At 37.5% G+C, this 19,563-nt stretch overlaps 1 protein-coding gene and 1 pseudogene across 1 annotated transcript in view; both read left to right on the top strand.

Annotated features, from left to right (window-relative positions):
• The window catches only part of TXNDC16 (thioredoxin domain containing 16), a 208,130-nt gene that overhangs the window by 62,020 nt on the left and 126,547 nt on the right, over positions 1-19,563 (top strand). Inside the window, 1 exon segment of the mRNA XM_006872371.1 lies at positions 9,781-9,931. Coding sequence (XP_006872433.1) covers positions 9,781-9,931 — 151 coding nt within the window.
• Positions 14,446-19,563, top strand: part of LOC102817945 — an 11,384-nt pseudogene continuing 6,266 nt past the window's right edge.

Genomic DNA, 19,563 nt, shown 5'->3' with positions numbered 1-19,563 from the left:
TTTTGGGTGGGTTCTTTTTCTTAGTCTTTTACAATAATGGTCTTAAGCAGTATTTCTCCTTTTGTGACTGACTAATTTCACTCAGCATAATGTGTTCAAGGTTCATCCATGTTATGCAATGGCTTGCAGCTTCCTTGTTCTTCTTCAAGGTAGCGTAGTATTCCGTTGTCTGTATGTACCATAGTTTGTTTATCCATTCTTCAATTGATGGACATTTTGGTTGTCTCCATTTATTTTGCTATTGTAAATAGTGCTGTTGTGAACATTGGTGTGCATATATCTACTCATGTTATGGGTCGTATTTCTTGTGGGTAAATACCAATTAGAGGAATTGCTGGGTCATACGGTATTTCTAGTTCCAGCCTTCTGAGGAAGCGCCATATTGCTTTCCAGAGTGGTTGGACCATTTTGCATTCCCACCAACAATGTAGGAAGGTCCCAGTCTTTCTGCATCCTCGCCAGCATTTGTTGTCCTCTGCTTTTTTGATCTTTGTTGTTATTGCTGGTGTGAGATGATATCTCATTGTTGTTTTGATTTGCATTTCTCTGATGGCTAGTGATCATGAACATTTCTTCTTATGTTTGTTGGCTGCCTGGATCTCCTTGGTCAAGTGTCTGTTCATATACTGTGCCCATTTTTTAATTGGGTTGTCTTTTTCTTGAAGAGGTATTGTAGTTTCCTATATATTTTAGAAATGAGTCCCTTATCTGATATGTCGTTGCAAAAGATTTTTTCCCATTCTGTAGGTTCCCTTTGTACTCTCTTGGTGAAGTCTTTTGGTACACATAAGTGTTTAATTTTCAGTATGTCCCACTCATCTATTTTGTCTATTTTTGTTTGTGTGCTTTTCAAAAATGTTTGGTAGTCTGTATATGCCCTGAATTAGTACCCTCACATTTGTCCCTATTTTTTCATTGATGACCTTCATAATTTTCAGATTCACATTTAGATCTTTAATCCATACTGTGTTCATTTTTGTATAGGGTGTGCAGTAAAGGTTATTTCAGTCTTTTACATATCGCTTTCCAGTTTTGCTGGCACCATTTGTTAAAGAGACTGTCTCCTCCCCATGCAATATGCCTAGGCACTTTGTCGAAAATCATTTGGCTGTATGTGGTTGGGTTAATACATGGATTCTCGATTTTTCTGTTCCATTGATCAATGTATCTTTCATTGTACCAGTACTACGCTGTTTTGACCACTGTAGCCATGTAGTAAATTTTGAAATCAGAGTGAGAGGCCTCCAACTTTGTTCTTCTTTTTAAGCAGTGCTTTGCTTATCCTGGGTCTCTTTCCTTTCCATATAAAGGTAGTAATTGTTTTTTCCATCTCTCTGAAGAATGTTGTTGGAATCTGGATTGGGATTGCATTATATGTGTAAATTGCTTTGGGCATTACTGACATTTTCATGATGTTGAGTCTTCCTAGCCAGGAACATGGTATGTTCTTCCACTTCTGTATGTATCTTTTGGTTTCTTGTAGTAGTGTTTTGTAATTTTCTTTGTATAAGTCCTTTGTTTCTCTGGTTATGTTTATTCCTAAATATTTCATCCTTTGTGCGGCTATTGTAAATGGTATTGCTTTCCTAATGTCCTTTTCATCGCTATTGTTGTTGCTATAGAGAGATCCAACTGATTTTTGTATGTTGACCCTGCCACTTTGCTGATAAGAATATTGTTTTCATGGAGCTGTAGGATAATCAAATTGGACCATAAGATCCAGTTTGAACTGCAAGGTCGGCTGTTTAAACCCAGACTGCTCCTTGGAATGCTATACAGGATTGCTATGAGTCAGAATCTATTGGACAGCACTTAACAACAATATTATGCTCAAATGTAACAATGTTTGTGAGGATGGTGCAGGACTGGGTAGTGTGTTGTTCTGTTGTGCATAGGGTTGCTATGAGTCAAACCAACTTGGTGGCACCTAACAACAATAACATCAACCACATATTTTACTGGTGCTGGTTGACCTTGGTGTTCTACGGACTCCAGGCCCTATTTACTCATTTGCTCAAGATGTTTGATTATGGTTATGAAGCTTGCATACCATTGCTCCTTATTTTCTTTGTCATATACATGGATGTATTTATAGCACATATGTGAAGCCTACAAAATGGTCATGGAAAAATTCCATTGTCTTTTTTAATTCCATTTTCTGCAAATGTTTTGAAAACCCCTTTTTACAAATACATATGTAGAAATATTTTCTGCAACGTTTGTATAAACACGTGAGTGTAGTTCTTTTTGTCTCTTCATACCTGTTTACTTTGTCTGCCTATGTATACTTTTGTAGATTGCCTGTTATTACAGATAATACAGGATTGTGTATGTGAAAGTATTAGCTTTGTTGACTGAAAGTCTTGTATGCCTTTCTGTGGCTTCTTTTTAAAAGTTTTATATGTATATTGCTTTGTGTAGTATTGATATTTTCACAATGTTAAGTCTTCCTATCCATGAGCATGGTGCTGGCTTCCATTTATGTAGATCTCTTCTGGTTTCCTGCAGTAGTGTTTTGTAATTTTCTTTGTAAAGTCTTTTGCATTCTTGGTAAGGTTTATTCCTAAATATTTCATCTTTTTGTTGGCTATTTTAAATGGTATTGATTTCCTTTTCAAAGTCCTCTTTGTTAGTGTAGAAGATCTAACTCATTTAGCATGTTCATCTTGTACTCTGCCACTTTGCTGAATCCTTATATTAGTTCCAGTAGCTTTCATGTAGAATCTCCCGGAATTTATATGCATGTTGTTGTTGTTAGGTACCATCATGTAGATACCGACTCATAGCGACCCTGTGCACAACAGTATGAAACACTGCCTGGTCCTGGGCTAACCTCAGAATTGTTGCCACACTTGAGCCCATTGATGCTGCCACTTTGCCAGTCCATCTTGCTGAGAATCTTCCTCTTTTTCTCTGACCCTCCACCTTACTAAACATGATATCCCTCTCCAATGACTGTTCCTTTCTGACAATATGTCCGAAGGAAGAGAGACGAAGTCTGGCCATCCTGACCTCCAAGGAACACTTTGGCTGTACTTCTTCCAACACAGATCTGTTTGTTCTTTTGACAGCCCATGGCACTTTGAGTATTCTCTTCCAACACCATAACTCAATTGCATCAGTTTTTCTCCTATCTTCTTTATTTACTGTCTATTTCTTGCCTTGTATTTACTCCCTTTCTTGCATCATTGTTCTGGCTGGAACTCCAGCATGATATTGATTAGGAGTGGTGATAAAGGGCATCCTTGTCTGGTTTTGTTCTCAAGGGGATTGCTTTCAGTCTTTCTTGGCTGGCTGTTTGTTTTGTGTATATGCCCTTGATTATGTTGAGGAGTTTTTCTTTTGTTCCTGGTTCAATGATAGTTTTTATCAGAAAAGGATGTTGTATTTTATCAAATGTCTTTTTGCATTGATTGATACGATCATGTGGTTCTTTTCCTTGGTTTTATTGTGTGGTAGATTATATTATTGAGTTTTTAAATATTAAATCTTTCTTGCATACCTGGTATGAATCCTATTTGGTCATGATGTATTATTTTTACTGTATTGTGTCCGTTCTTTTGACTTGGATTTTGCTGAGAATTTTTGCATCTATATTCATAAGGGATATCGATCTATAATTTTCTATTTCAGTGATGTATGCTTGGCTTTGGTATCAGGGTTATGCTTGCTTCATAGAATGAGTTAAGATGTATTGACATTTTCTCAATGTTAAGTCTTCCTATTCTATGTTCTGGTGTACTTTGAGTATTATTGGCAAATTTTTGGTAGAGTTCTACAATGAAGTCATCTGGGTCAGGCCTTTTTTGCTATCGTTGTTGAGTATTTTTATCTAAATTTTATTGCCTCTTCAATTTCTTTTGTTATGAGTCTGTTCAAATTTATGACTTCTGTTTTAGTTTAGGTGAATAGTGTGTTTCTAGAAATTTGTCTGTTGTTTTCTAGGTTTTCAATTTTGTTACAGTACAACTCTTTACAGTATTCATTCTCTTTATTTGTTTTATTTCAGTTGGTTCAGTTGTAATGTCACCCATTTAATTTCTCATTTTGTTAATTTTCCTCTTTTACTTGTCAATTTGGCCATTGATTCATTATATTGATCCTTTCAAAAAATCAGTTTTTTATCCTGATGACTCCTTTTTTATTTAATTGTTTCATTTATTTTTTCTCTAATCCTTATTATTTTCTTCTTTCTGCTATCATTGGTAATTTTGTTTTATTTTATTTTGCCCTTTTTCTATTTTTTGGAGTTAAAGGGTTAATGTATTGATTTGGGCTCACTCTTCCTTTTTCATATGTGCATATATTGCTGTCAGCTTACCTCTGATTTCTGCTTTTGTGTGTCCCAAAGCATTTGGTATATTATTTTCATTCTTGTTTGATTGTACAGATTTTTTAAATTTCTGATGTTACCCAGTTTCCATGTATTTGACTTTTTTTTTTTTTTTTAATGTTGTGAATTATATGATAGGTTACACGGGGGAACTTCAGTTTTACATTCATTCCATCATATATCATCTCACTACCATGGTTCCATGTATTTGATTTTTATCTTGTTTTCTTTGGTATTGATTTCTAGTTTTATAGCTGTGATATGAGAAGATGCTTTGTATTATTTCAGTTTTTAAAACTTGATTGTCTCTTGCTTTGTGGTCTAATATATGGTCTATTCTGGAGAATGATGTGTGTGCACTGGAAAAGAATGTGTACTATGCATGGAGTGTTCTGCGTCTGTTTATGAGATCAAGTTGGTTGATAGTGTTGTTTAGATCTTTTTTGTATTTTAGTTATTTCTTGTTGTTCTGTCCTTCATTGAAAGTGATATGAAAATCTCCAGCTTTTATTATGGAATTGCTATTCCCCTTTTCGGAGTCCTGGTGTGGCACTGTGAGTTAATGTGCTGGACTGCAAAGTTGGTTTGAACCTAAAGTTGGCGGTTCCAGCTCACCAGCTACTCCTCAGAAACCCTATCCAGGGTTGCTATGGGTCAGAACCAACTTGACAGCACTTAACAGCATCAGTTCCCTTTTTCAATTCTGTTAGTTTCTTTCATGTATTTGGAGCGCTTTCTTTTCACGCATAGGTACTTATTATTATATAGTCTTATTGGATTGACCCTTAATTATTATATTTTGCCCTTCTTTGTCTATTGTGCTGGGTTTTGCCTTAAAGTCAGTGTTAACAGAGATTAATATTGCCATTCCTGCTCTTTTTTTTTGGTTGTTGTTTGCTTGATAGTTTTTTCCACTCTTTGATTTTTAGCTTATTTTTTATATTTATGTGTAAGATATGTCTCTTGTAGGCAGTATATTTGTGAGTCAGGCTTTCTTATCCATTCTGCCACTGTCTGTCTCTTGTGTACTCAATCCATTTATATTTGGTGTAATTACAATAAGTGTGAATTACAGTTGTCATTTTGTTGTACCCTTTATTATTATTATTATTGTGTGTGGTGCTGAAAAATTTTTTTGTTCCGTGTCCTTTTCTGTGTGGTGCTTTTTGTTTATGGATTTTCTTTTCATTTTCTGTGTTGCTGTTGATTTTGCGTTTACTTAGTCTTTATGGTTTTCTTACCTATTTTGGTGAGAATGTTTATTTTCTTTGTGGTTACCCAGAAATGTGCTTTTGTTTTCGTAACTTCTTTTTCCTATGGAAGTGCTGTAACTACAACATTTCTTCCCTATTTGTTTGAAAGTTGTTATCATTTGTGTCTCTGGTTACCTCTTTTCAGTCTTACAGCTTTATTTTGAAAATTCTTTCTGGGTTAGTTTCTGGGTGATATTGTTTTAATCTTAGCATGTTGTCTGACATCAGTGATTCACTGTCCAAGGTACACTCTTTAGTATTTCATGTAAAGTTGGTCTGATGTATACACATTTCCTTAATTTTTATTTATTTAGAAATGTCCTAATTTCATCATTGTATTGAGGGATCGTTTTGGTGGGTATATAATTTTTGGTAATTTTCTTGTTCTTTCAGGGTTTTATATATAAGGGGGTTTCAAACAGTTTGTGGAAGATGGTTTCTGCTTTCATGGTCTGTGCCAAGACATCAGAACTTACACTGATGAAATGTTGGCCTTTGTAGGTTATATTCCATTTTTACAAAGCTCCTCTCAGGATTTTTTCTTTGTCTTTGGAAAGTCTGATTATGATACATCCTGGTGAAGTGCTTTTAGAGTCTATCCTATTTGGGGTGCTTAGATGGTTATCGTTTTATGTTACATAATACTAGGGAAGTTTACTGCCAGAAAAAATGCAAAAAATTCCTCTGCTTTTTTTTGTCTCTCCCTGTTTTGGAATTTTGACCAGGTGTGAATTTTTTTTTGACCAGGTGTAAATGCTCTAAATGCCATCCCACATAATTTGGAGACCTACATTTTTCTTTGTTCTTTTTGTCTGTTTGTCCCTCTGACAGATTGGTATCAAGGACGTCCTCTGTTTTGCTGATTCTGACTTCCATTGATTCAATTCTACTTTTGTCTGTTTCTGAAATTTTAGTGTTAATATTCTGGATTCCTAGTTTCTGTTTTTGTATGGTTTATAATTGTCTGTTTATTTTGTTATCTTGTTATTTCATTGTTTTCCTAAATGCTTCTAGAGTTTTGTCTGTGCGTTCCTTGATTTTGTATGTTTTTTTATTATTCTCTTTCTTGATCTTTTGGAGGGCCTTATATTTAAGCCGTTAGAATTTCTTGTCAGTTAGATCTATTCCTGTTCTTACTTAGAGAGGTTTTTGGTTCTTTGTTTTGGTCACTTGTTCGTGTCATCTTCTCCTGCTTCTTTCGGTGATTTGATATTGTCTGTTGTTTCTGAAGTATTAAGAGGTCTTGGTGTGGAACTGTAGGATAAGTTCTAAATTGCTAACCACAAAGTAGACAATTCTAAAGCACCAGTCACTCCTTAGGAACTCTGTGCAGGGCCGCTGTGAGTCAGAACTGAGTTAATGGCTCTAACAACAACAAACAACAAGGTTGTTAGATTTCTTTACTGTATGTTTGTTTACGGTTTCCTGATTTTTGGTTATGTTTTGCTTTGATGTATTGTAGAAGGTGGGCTTGATGTGTTGCTCTGGTCGCTAGTCTGGCTGCACTGCAGCCCTTGCCTCCTGTCTCTGAGCGGGTAGGATAGTGACTGAGTGTGTGAGTATGTATTTCAGTTCATAGGTCTTGTGGGGCAGCTGAGGTCAGATTGCAGCTATTTTTTGTGCTGTATGTCTTCAGTACAATGGTGCAGGAGCAAGCAGTGACACTCTTCATATGGGTGGAGTGGCAGGCATGGTGGGTCTGGATGGCCTGTGGGGGTATGGTTGCTTCCTACCATCAGATGGGGTTGTGAGTGGTAGTGACACACAATTGCACTGCAGTCACCTCTCTCACAGTGGGGCTGTGCGAGTGGGTCCTCATTATGCTCATGGTCATTGTGTATACGTGTAGTTGTGCACTGCCTGGTAGAGGGAAAGGGGAGGGACAAGTGCATCTTGACAAGCATGGGGAGGAAGGAGGGAAGCTCTGCTAGACTGGCAGGTAGGAGGAGTGGGGTGAGCAGCCAGTGCTGCTGGCCTGGCTTGGTGGGTAGAAGGAGTGGGGTGATTGGCTGACACTGTACTGGAGTGGTCTGTCTCAACTTGACTGGCTGGTACTGTACCTCGGCTGTATACCACTCACTGCTAGGCTGCTTTGTGTGTGAGGCAAGTGACCTGCTGCTGCTGGAGGAAGGTTAGGGTAAGTGGGAGGGTGGCAGTTGAGCCTGGGTAGGAAGAGAAGGGGGAATTGTAATTTGGTTCCTGGAGGTTGGGCTACAGGGATAAGAGAGATTGTCCCACTAATCATCAGAGTGTGGAAGGGGGAACGTGCTTTTCTGGTCACCCAATTAGGGTTCTTGGGATCTTCTGTTGGCTGCTGTTGGCAATTGGAACTTTATCTCCTTCTGGGTATGGCTACATAGTTGCTCTTTGTCCTGTTGGGAATTCTATGAAGTTGCATTCTGTGCTCCTTCCTTGAAATTGCTGCTCTGTTTGTCTCAAGATGTCCATGCTGTGCCATGCTGGCTGGCTGGACCCCTCTGCTCTTTTTCTTCTCTTTCACTGTTTTTAGTCAGATTATTCTTTCAATCGGTGTTCAGCCTAGTTCTCTATCCTTTCATTTGATGCTCAGGGTTCCAGGATTGCCTTCAGTATGTTTCTCAAGTCTTCGCCTTAGAGGAGGGATGGTGTGGAGTGTCTGACTAAGCCGTCTTTTGGCTAGGAGTCCCGTTCATAAATTGAGATGTTTTCATTATAATTCTCAGATAACATGATGGTGAGGAGTTACAATGACAAGAACGGTGGATTTTGGAGTCCTAGTGTGACACTAAGTGTATGTACCCTAACATCTGGATCCTCATGCTCTCAATACTTACCTCTCAGCAGCGTAGGACTATTGAGAGGTCCTTCAAAAATGATATATTTTATTGTACCTGAAATGCCAGTTTTTCATAGCTTATGGAGAAGTTATTCTTTATGTTGAAGTTCTTTCTATGTTGGTCTTCTTTTCCTTTTCTTTTCTTTCTCTTCCTCAACTTGAGACAGAATGATATATTTCTGTGTTGCTTATGCCACTTTGTGTACTGATCTATTATTTGTTTACTAAATATATCTCCTTTATTTGAGCCCTTAAGTGTTCGAATTATCTTACTCATCATTGGCTTCTGACTTTAGCATGGGGTCTGGCCTAACATTGCAGGCATTAAGTAAATCTTTGAGTGAGATTTCTTTAATAATTTAATCTATTTGAAATTACTTGTAATTAAAATTGAAAGTCAGTATAAGCATTTATCAGGAATTAAAATAGCATTAAAAATAAAATTTGGTGTTTTTTGCCAAACCATACAGCCTCGGAAACCCTGTACACAGTCGCTGTGAGTCGGAACTGACTCCACAGCACATAAAAACAACAACTAACCCATCAGCCACTCGGAGGGAGACAGATGAGGCTTTCTGCTTTCATAAAGTTTTATAGCCTTGGAAATAAGGTCGCTATGAGTCGGAATCTACTTGATGGCAGTGGGCTTTTTATGTGTACTAACGTCATACGGAGATTAAAAAAAACGCTATTTTAATTTTGGCAAAACTCACCCCACTACAAATTTATATTTGAATTCTCAAATTGAAGGGAATGCCAAAACTCAAATTATAAGGCATATCTGCCGAAACAAGCTCACAAACTCCCACTAACTGTCACATGGTTTCTATCTTAAGGCATGTTTTGGCTGAAGTTTATTCAAAACAGCTTTGGGTTTAAATTAAACCTAGAAAATTTGTACAAAGCTTTATTTAGCATAGCTCTAGTGATGCAACTATATTTGAAGATATTCTCATTGTTCATAAGGTGACAGCCTTTTATTTAAAAAAAAAAAAGAAAAATTAATATATAAACCTCATAAAGTTCATGGAAAAATGGAGTGAAAAGATAATGGATTTTTTCCACAAATATTTTGAAGTCTCCTCTTATACCTGTTTATAACCTAATTTAGATGGTATCATAATGAGAGAGTTTAAGAAATAATTGCTTATACAACTTTGTGTGGTTAGTTCAAAATATTAAGATTATTTAATACCCTGTTTTCTTTTTTGCATACATTTATGTTATTCTAATATTATACTTGTAGACTTTTGCCAAAATAGCGACTCAAAAAGCATGAAACTTAAGACACAAAGATGTGTTGGTCTACATTTCTGGGTGGTAGAAGATCACACATTGAACTTGATTAAGTAAATCTGTCCCTACTTTTTTATTTGTAGTACTGCAAACATAGAATATGCACACCTCTACTTTTTCCATTGCAAACCAGTCTTGGACTATATCCAGCAATGTAGAAGAACACTAATGGAACAGCCATTGACTACCCTGAGCATTCATCGATTTATTAAGATAATGCAAGCACCTCTCTTGGTATGTGTCTTATATAAAAATATTAGCTAACTTGTACATAAAATTTATTAAATTTTGATTCACAGAAAAGAGTTTTACTTAGGTAAGCTGTATCTTTTCCCTTTTCTTTGGGCATATTTCTTTCACTTACAGGGGTTTATGGGTAGTTCTTTACTAAAGAATATAGACTATTCATAAAATATATTAACATCTTGAGCATTTTGTATTGAATTCTCAGTGTAGCAATGTACAAGTAGAATTTTTCTGTCGTAGCTAGAATGAATTCTCAGCTTTGGTGACCATTCTCCAACCACACAGTTCACATCATGGTTAAAAGATCTTTTCTGTGTATGCTTTGATATTATGCAAATGTTTTAAAAGTTGGTAAATATTGGAACTACAGGAATTTATGGTTCCCCACTTCTTAATGTTAGCCTGAAAGAATTTTTATTAAGGACTCACTATTTGATATGATCACCAGGCTTTTCTCTCTGAAACTTTGAAGGATTATCCAGTAGAACTTCTTACTCAGTACTTTTTAAAATAAGGATAATGACTGTGCATTACAATGCTAACAATGCAACAAAATATAAAGAAACAAGTAAAAAATAAGTCACCTTGTCTCTTCATTAAGAAATGAACAGCCATCATACCGGTCATCTCTGACAAATGTAGATATGTCTAGATAGAGGATGGATAGATGAACTTGGGCATATAATATTATATATGCTGTTTTATATGGAGCTCTGGTAATGTAGTGGTTATGAATTGGGCTGCTAACCTTATGATCAGCAGTTATAAACTCCCAGCACTTACGTGGGAGCTTTCTGTTCCCATAAAGATTTACAGCCTCGGAAACCCTAGGCAGGGTTGCTATAAGTCGGAACCGACTCCATGACACAAAACCACCACCATCATCATGCTGTTTTATAGTAAGAAGTATTGTATTTAATTTTATTTGAATTGAATAGAAGTAAAAGCTGTACAGGGTCGCTATGGGTCGGAACCGACTCTACGGCACTTAACAACAACAACAACAACAAAAGCTGATATGAAACTGGAGGGATTGCTGAATTTTCATAAGTGTACATTCATTATTAGAGGGCTCTTTAGCAAATATCTCCAAGTTGAAAATGACTATGTAAAATGTTGTGTTGTTGTTGTTGTACCGTGGAGTCACTTCCAACTCAGTGACCCTCTATAGGGTTTCTGAGGCTGTAAATCTTTACAGAAGCAGAAAGCCTCATCTTTCTTCCGTGGTAGTTTCAAACTGCTGACCTTGAGGTTAGCAGGCCGACTCACAACCACTATGCTACCAGAGTGTTAGGAAATAAAAATCATTATTGTTTTTACAAACTGTGTTTCTATATTGGTGGTTATGTGCCGTGGAGTTGGTTCTGACTCATAGTGACCTTGTACAGGCTGTAAATCTTTACAGGAGCAGAAAGCCTCATCTTTCTCCCACAGAAAAGCTGGTAGTTTTGAACTGCTGACCTTGCAGCTCGCAGCCCGATTCATAACCACGACGCTACCAGAGCTCCTTGTGTTTCTATATTGTTGTTAAGTGCCGTCGAGTCAATTCTGAACCATAGTGACTCGGTATAGGGTTTCCAAGGAGCAGCTGGTGAGCTTGAACTGCCAATCCTGCAGTTCAGATGGCTTTGCAGTCTGGTGCATTAACCCACAGCACCATACCAGGACTTCTGTGTTTCTATATTAAATAGCATCAAATTACTCCTGGTTTTGAAAGATGAGAAAGTTAATCTTTATACGTTAATATCAATTTTGGCTCCTCTTAGCTTCCTGTTGTTTTTCAGTTGTGTTATTATTTTTAGGTATCTTGGTGGCACAGTATTTAAGTGCTCAACTGTGACTGAAAGGTTGGCAGTTCAAAGCCACCAGCTGCCCTGAGGGAGAAAAACTTGGCAGTCTGCTCCAGTAAAGAATGGTGGCGGTGGTGGTAGTTATGTGTTATGGAGTCTGTTCTGACACATAGTGACCTGTATAGGGTTTCTGGGGCTGAAATCTTTATAGGAGCAGAAAGTCTCATCTTTCTCCTGGGAAGCAATTAATAGATTCATACTACTGACCTTCAGATTAGCAGCCCAGCTCGTAATCCGCTACCTACTGGGGATCCTTCCAGTAAAGATTACTGCCTAGGAAACCCTTGGGGGACTTCTCTGTTCTGTTCATCTAGGGTCACTATTAGTTGGAATTGACTCCCTGGACAACAATAACAAGAATGTTATTTTTACATTATTAATGGTTTTAACACTTACATTCTCTTCTGTAATCATAACTCCCACTTTTTAAAAGTCTTACTCCTACATTGAAATACTCGTAGATTCTAGCTTTCCAGCTGTCATTCCACCAACTTCCTTCCTGAGTTCTGTATTTTGAGTTTCTTACTGTTTGGTGGGATTTTGTCTTTTAAAGGTATTTTTTCCTTTACCTTTCTTTTGCACTTGGGTATTAGGGGATGTATCTTATTGCCCTTTGATTTTATTTGAGTTTCCCATATCAATATTGAACTCTAATATATACAGAGAGATGCCAGTCTACTTATACCTACAAGTCTTCTCTTTAGAGATTGGGGTAGGATTAAGAATTCTCAGGATTTTGCCTACTCATCAGTACCAGCTTTACCTTTGAATACAAGATTAAGAGTTGTACCAACTTTTCTAATGTCTTCTATTTCTTCTTTTGCTGCCACGGTTGTGGCTTAAAATTGGGCTAATTTCTTAAAGTTGTTGCTTATGAATTTTCTTTTGCCATTAAATTATATATATATATATATACATATATATATATATATATATAGAGAGAGAGAGAGAGAGACAGATAGATAGTGAAGAGTGAGAATCTCTGATCTTATTTTACTTTAGTGTATTTACTGGGAAATTCATAGATTTAATTTTGAAATTTAAAGTAAAACTTTGAATATTTCATAATGACTTGGGATTCAATTAGGTGTGGGATCACTTGAGGACATGGCTTAACAAAAATTCAAGAGTATATTTTAATTTGATTTTTTTAAATTGTGAATTGGGTAAAAGTTTACAGATCAAATTAGTTTTCCATTAAAAAATGAATACACATTGTGCTTTATGTCATTGGTTGCAATCCCCACAATGTAGCATCACTCATCCCACTTACTCCCTGTTTCCAGTTTCCATTCCTCCTTATTCCCTAACCATTTTTGCGTTTTGATCTTTGTCGTTGGGAAAACATTGCCATTTTGATCTCAAATGGTTGATTATTCGAAAGAGTGTGTTTGTGCCTCTCTAGTATTTCTGTTCACCTTATAGATCCAAACAATAGTGTCTGGATGGAAAATTCATCCATGGGGACGAATTTATTTCTAGCTCTGAAGGTGGCTCTGGGCCATAGTCTTGGGAGTTCTACTAGTCTCTTCTGACCAATAAGCCTGGTCTTTTTTTTTTTTTTTTTGAGTTTTGTCCCATATTATTCTTTTACTCATCTAGGACCTCTCATTAAGGTACTCTCTCCCTTTTTGTATTTTATTTGAATAGTGAGTTCTTTAAACTACCATGTGAATGATTCTCTGTGGAATTGTGTAATGCCAGTCACCCTGTGCTAAACCACTGTTCACCCAAAAGGAAAAGTAATTTGGCAGTGAAGTTCTCTTCTGAAGTAAGTTTGTTTCAACCCTCAAAAATGATGTGCAAGCACATCATTACCTAAGCATCTTTTTCTAGACAACTAGGTTTAAGGCACAGGCTACAGAAACCTGTATAGACACTAGGATTGGTAGGAGTGGTTATTACCATAGATTGAAGAATGATGTGAGAGGCAATGTTGAACCTCAGTACAGGCTTGGAAAACTGAGCTGAAAGTCCAAATAAACTTGGTTTCAGCATAGAACGTTTTGGTAGAGAGAGACAACGAAGCATAGATTATTGGACTTTCATTGATCTGAGTGGAGCAAATTAATACAAAGTATAGGAAAGAAAATGACTTAGAAAGATTCCTTGAGACTTTTGGTGAGATGGGTAAGCCTTCCTTTATTGGAAGTAGGATGATGTAAAAAGGTTCTGAGCTGGTTTGGTCATGTTTTCATTGTGATATTTTAAACATTTGGCTATAGCAGTATTTGAGGTTGCTTTACGTTCTTTTAGAATAGACTGCAGGTTAAAATTTACAATGTAAAGCAAGGGCCTTTTCAGGTCCTCGTGGTCAGTAGCTGTTAGTTAAGTATTGATACTTTTGTGACTGAGGCACACATGGGCATTTGTGGCTGATGGCTATGGTGGCAGTAGCCAGCCACTGAGAGCCCCTCAGATGTGTTCAGGGTGTCCCGTTGCTTTCCATGTCATCTTCTGTCTTCCCGCATTTTTCTGCATCCTCCCTTGCTCACTGTAGTCATATTGGGGGGACCAGAGGAGGTGAAATGGCTCACTAAAAGCATCTACCAGAACGTTATAGAACAGTTTATTATATTTTAATAAACCTAAGGTACAGAGTACAAAAAGACTGTTAGGATCATAGAAGAAAAACCTACAATGATGGTCAAGATGGTGAGATTGCTTATGGGTCCTCTGTTAACTGAGGGGCATACTCCCATTGAGATTTCTAGGACACACAAGAAATTCATTGACAGTCTTGGAAAACAAAAAAAATTCATACATGAACTTGAGAAGACAAGTGAAATGTATATTAATGCAACCCTAAAATGATACCAAACAGAACACAGTAATAATTTAGTTTTTTTTCCCTTAAATCTGAAGCTTAGCTGAAGAATATCCAGAAGGAAAAGTCAAGAAGGATTAAATGCACTAAAATATGAGAACACAGAAATTGAATGTGTGGAAACAATTACTTCTTGCTAAAATGAAATCCAGAAATTTATTACAGATGGTTTTTAAGAAGTTCTGCTTGAAGAGCTAAAGTAATTCTGATTTTTGGTTGACAAACTCAGCAGTTTTACACTTACAGCTTACAGAATTACTTAATTCCAAATTGCTTAAGGTATAAGGAAACCTGTGATGATGTCACCAAATTACTAGAGAAAATTATGAATATGATAGAAAAAAAATAAAGACTGCAATCTCTACTCCAACATCTAGACTGCCTCAACCTATCTTTGCCATTGATGAAGAGGAAGCAACATAGTTGGAAAGAATTACTACATTTTGCCCCCAGCTCCTTCAGCCAGAGCATATACAAGTACTAGTCTTTTGATTGATATGTTTAATAGCCCAGCAACATTTACATAGAATTCAGAAAGGATAAATAATTCAACAAATGCTTACGAGTATACCAGTTTACAGAGATTAGTTTCTGTTGCAACTGAACTGAGTATGATGGAAAAGCAGAAAATGAAAACACTTTTCCACACACTGCTGACAGTAACAAATCCTTATGTAGCTTTGATCAGGGTTATGTCATCATGGTGCTCATCCATAAGGTGAAGGATGGCTTGCTTTGTGGAGAACACATGATACCTGTGGTGTAGGTAATTATATAATATGTCTCTGTAATGGGTCTAGGTGAGAGAAGTTAGGAGAAGATGCTGGTAAGATTTTATGATTTGGCTAAGTGATGTTAACAGAGTTAATTGTGAAAACTTGGAACTCTAATGTAGGTATAAAATGAGCCGTCTCGGAAGCAGGAGGTGGAGGTGTCACACTAACATCAAGGAAGAAGAGTCAGGAGTGGAGTCCATCGTTGGGACTCTGAGATTCCTGTGTATTGAACCTCTTGGATCAGGAGACCAAGCTGTGACACAAGAGGAGTGACAGGGCAGCAGCAGCAGAACCAAGATCCAGAGTGTATGAGTCACAGCACCAGGCTGTGTGGTGGGTTTCCTGGCCCATAGAACAAGTAAAGCTGAGTGACTTAGGGCAGGAGGCTTGTCTGCCTCCCTCCAGGCACTTCATTGTGGGAGCTAGGTTTACTGTCACATGGAGCTAGAGCTGAATGCCTTTGAATTGATAATGACTGCAGAGTAGAATGCTCTTTGGGCATTTATCTGTAGTGTCAAAAAAGTTTTGTAGCGTAGCTGGCATAGGGCAGAGAACTACGGGCAGAGACCTACCTGCAGGCAGGGTTGGTGGTGGTGTGGAGGAAACAGAAGGGGGACACTTGACTGAAAGAACTGTGCCCTGAACCTTGTATTATAATATATTAACTTCCCTAAAAAACCTCATAACTGACTTCAGTGTCTGAGATCTGTATTGTCATTACAATGAATTATTAAACCCAGACGAGTAGAGAGTGCTGTGAGAGGGATGGTTGGTGTTTTTTTTTATTACACCACCAGAGTAAGGGGTTGGTCATAAACAAATTTGCTGGGAGAAAATGCAAAAGAAGCAGTAGGTATGCCCACGTCAAACCTACTGTAAAAAAGCACCAGTAAAAATCATCAGTGCAACAAATATATTTCAAAAAAGTAATGCTGTCATTCCCCCACCAGGAACTAGATCTTGGAAGTTAGTTACTCAATTTGTGAAATTCCTAGAGAAGGGCATCATGCTTGGTAAAGCTGAAGATAAGATAAAAAGAGAAAGCCCCTTAGTGAGAGGAATTGAGATAGCGACTGCAACAATGGGCTTAAACATAGCAGTTGTTTTGAGAATGGCTTAGGACCAAATGGAGAGGTACACAACAACACTCAGGAATATGTAATCATTTAAACCACCAAAGTGCCCATTCTACAAGCCTGACTCCTGGCTGCTAGCACTCAGTCTCTCTCTTTCCATGAGTCTAGAGTCCTCAGCTGCTCCCTCTCTCCATGTCCTCATCTCTGCCTCCATCTCTGTTGGCACTGCTTCTATGGATAGGATCTCACATTCCGCTTGTGCTCTTCTCCCTTGATGGTCCCAGGGTCCTCTGTTTCTGGGCTGTAAGATTAACTACTCCCCCTTTACGGCCCCCTTATTTTAGGTAGCCAGTACCTAAGTTGCCTGTCCCTATCAGCCCTGTGTACAGAGAGGATAGGGTTGATACTTGATATGGAGACTCTTTCCCTCTCAGTTGGTGTTTTGAGCTACTACATCCATGAGTATAGGTCAAGTTCATCAAATTATAGCAATTTATCCTCGTTTTCTGTATCAAAAATTGTTTTATTTTTTATCTTCCTCTATTCGAGTTCTGATTCAAGCTATCGAGGCTAGGTCCAATGGGTACTATCTGAAAATTTGGGTGTTCTTTTGCATCTCCCTCACTTCATTATCAGCTGGATGCTTCACTCTCAGCTCTAGCCATTCATGGCTTTGTCCTTGTCCATAGGCTCAGGTGTCCCCAGGCCTTACCACACTTTGGACCAACCAGCCCCTCCTCTTCTCTCATCTCAAGGTCAACAGAAGTCTATGGAACGTGGTTGAACTCAGCCCATTTCTCCATTACTGCCTTTCCTTCTCTTCTACTCACCAGTAGACCAATGTGGTCATTAGCAAACTTACATGCCTGCTTGTGTGTTCCCTTTGAGTTTGTCTTGGAGGGGGTTTTGTCCTGAAGGGACGTGATTGCTTGCCTTGATGGCTTCCTGGTGAACAACTTGCTTATTCTTGTAGTAGCCAGCCATACTGCCTTTTTGTTTTGGGCTGATCTTTCTTTAAAGATGTGTCTTCTGTTGCTCTAGTTGTTCCAGGCTGGTTCATCGTTTTAAACATTGCATAGTATTCCATTGTATTTATGTACCAAAGTTTGTTTATCCATTCTTCCATTGATGGGCATTTAGGCTGTCTCCATTTTTTTGCTATTGTGAATAGTGCTGCGAGAATCTCAGTGTGCATATATATACTCGTGCCCTGGTTAATATTTCTTGTGGATATATACCAAGTAGAGGGATTGCTGTGTTATATAATATTTCTATTTCCAACTGTCTGAGGAAGCGCCATACCATTTTTCTCAGTGAACAATTTAACAGTTCCACCAACAACGCAGAAAGGTTCCAGTCTCTCCATACCCTTGCCAGCATTTGTTGTTTTCTATTTTTTGAGTTTTGCTATTATTACTGAAGTGAGGTGATAGCTCATTGTTTTGATTTGCTTCTCTCTAAAGGAGCTCTGGTAGCGTAGTGGTTATGAATTGGGCTGTGAACCACAAGGTCAGCAGTTTGAAACTACCAGCTTTTCCATGGGAGAAAGATGAGGCGTTCTGCTCCCGTAATGATTTACAGCCTCAGAAACCCTGTACAGGGTTGCTATGAATCGGAACTGACTCCACGGCACACGGCCACCATCACCACCAATGGCTAATTAGCTAGGGAGCCCTGGTAGCATAGTGGTTACAAGTTGAGCTGATAAGTCAGTGTCAGCAGTTTGAACTATCAGCCATTCTGTGGGAGAAAGACGAGGCTTTCTGCACCTGGAATGATTTACAGTCTCGGAAACCCTGGAGTCCTGGTGTGGCACTGTGGGTTAATGTGCTAGATCGTAAAGTCAGTTTGAACTGCTGCAAAGCTGGTGGTTCAAGCTTTCCAGTTGCTCCTCGGAAATGCTATATAATGTCTCTGTGGGTCAGAACTGACTCGATAACACTTAACTACAACAATGACTAATGATCGTGAACATTTCTTCATATGTTTGTTGGCTACCTGAATGTCTGTTTTGGTAAAGTGTCTGTTCATGTCCTGTGCCCATTTCTTAATTGAGTTTGTCTTTTTTTTTTTTTTTGTAGAGGTCTTACAGTTTTCTATAAATTTTAGGATTTATCCCTTGTCTGATGTTTTGTTGCAAAAACCTTTTCCTAGTGGCTCCCTTTTTACTCTTTTGGCAAAAACTTTTGATTTACATAAATGTCTAATTTTTAGACAGTCCTAGTAATAATCTATTTTGTCTTCTACAGTTTGTATGTATTTTGTAATGCTTGATAGTATATATATGCTATGTAGAAGAGCCCCTAAGTTTGTACGTATTTTTTGTTTGATGGTCTTCATAGTTCTAGGTTTTACATTTAGGTATTTAGAGTTTGTTTTTATATATGATGGGAAATAAGGTTTTTTTCATTCATCTGTAAGTAGCTTTCCAGTTTTTCCAGTGTCATTTGTTGAAGAGACTGTTTCTCCCCCATTTAATATGTTTTGGCCCTTTGCCACAAAGATCAGCTGACTGTATATGGATGGATTTACTTCTGGGATCTCAGTTCTCTTCCATTGATCTGTGTATCTTTTATTGTACTTGATTTGGTCACTTTGGCTGTTTAGTAAAATTTTGAAATCAGAAAGTGAGAGGCCTCCAACTTAGTTCTTCTTCTTTATCAGTGCTTTGCTTATCTGAGGTCTCTGAAAATAAATCTTAATAATAGAATTTTGTAGTGAATTTCAAGCCTGAGCCAGTTAAGTGAAATTCTGATAGACATGTACTATCCTAGATTTACTCTTAAGGTTCTAGATCATGAAAAGAAATGGGATAATGGCTCAGTTATTATCCTGCTGATTAGTACTAAGGGCATTTTGAAATGCTGATGATTTAACACATAATTGATTTAGATTATATATGATAGATAGAAGGGAAGTTTTACCAGAATTTCAAATAAGAATCTTCAAATGTAAATATCTGATAAGATTTTAAAATAGATTAGCTTATATGTATTTTATAATCATTTTTCTGAAAATTTAAATTTACTATTTGTGCATCTTGAGGTCACTTTCAGGACTCTTGAACGTAGGCACATTTTAATAGGTAATT

The sequence above is a fragment of the Chrysochloris asiatica genome, unplaced genomic scaffold (genome assembly GCF_000296735.1).
Source record: "Chrysochloris asiatica unplaced genomic scaffold, ChrAsi1.0 scaffold00194, whole genome shotgun sequence".
Taxonomy (NCBI): domain Eukaryota; kingdom Metazoa; phylum Chordata; class Mammalia; order Afrosoricida; family Chrysochloridae; genus Chrysochloris; species Chrysochloris asiatica.
The sequence above is the reverse complement of the archived record's forward strand: the minus strand, read 5'-3'. Positions and strand labels throughout refer to the sequence as shown.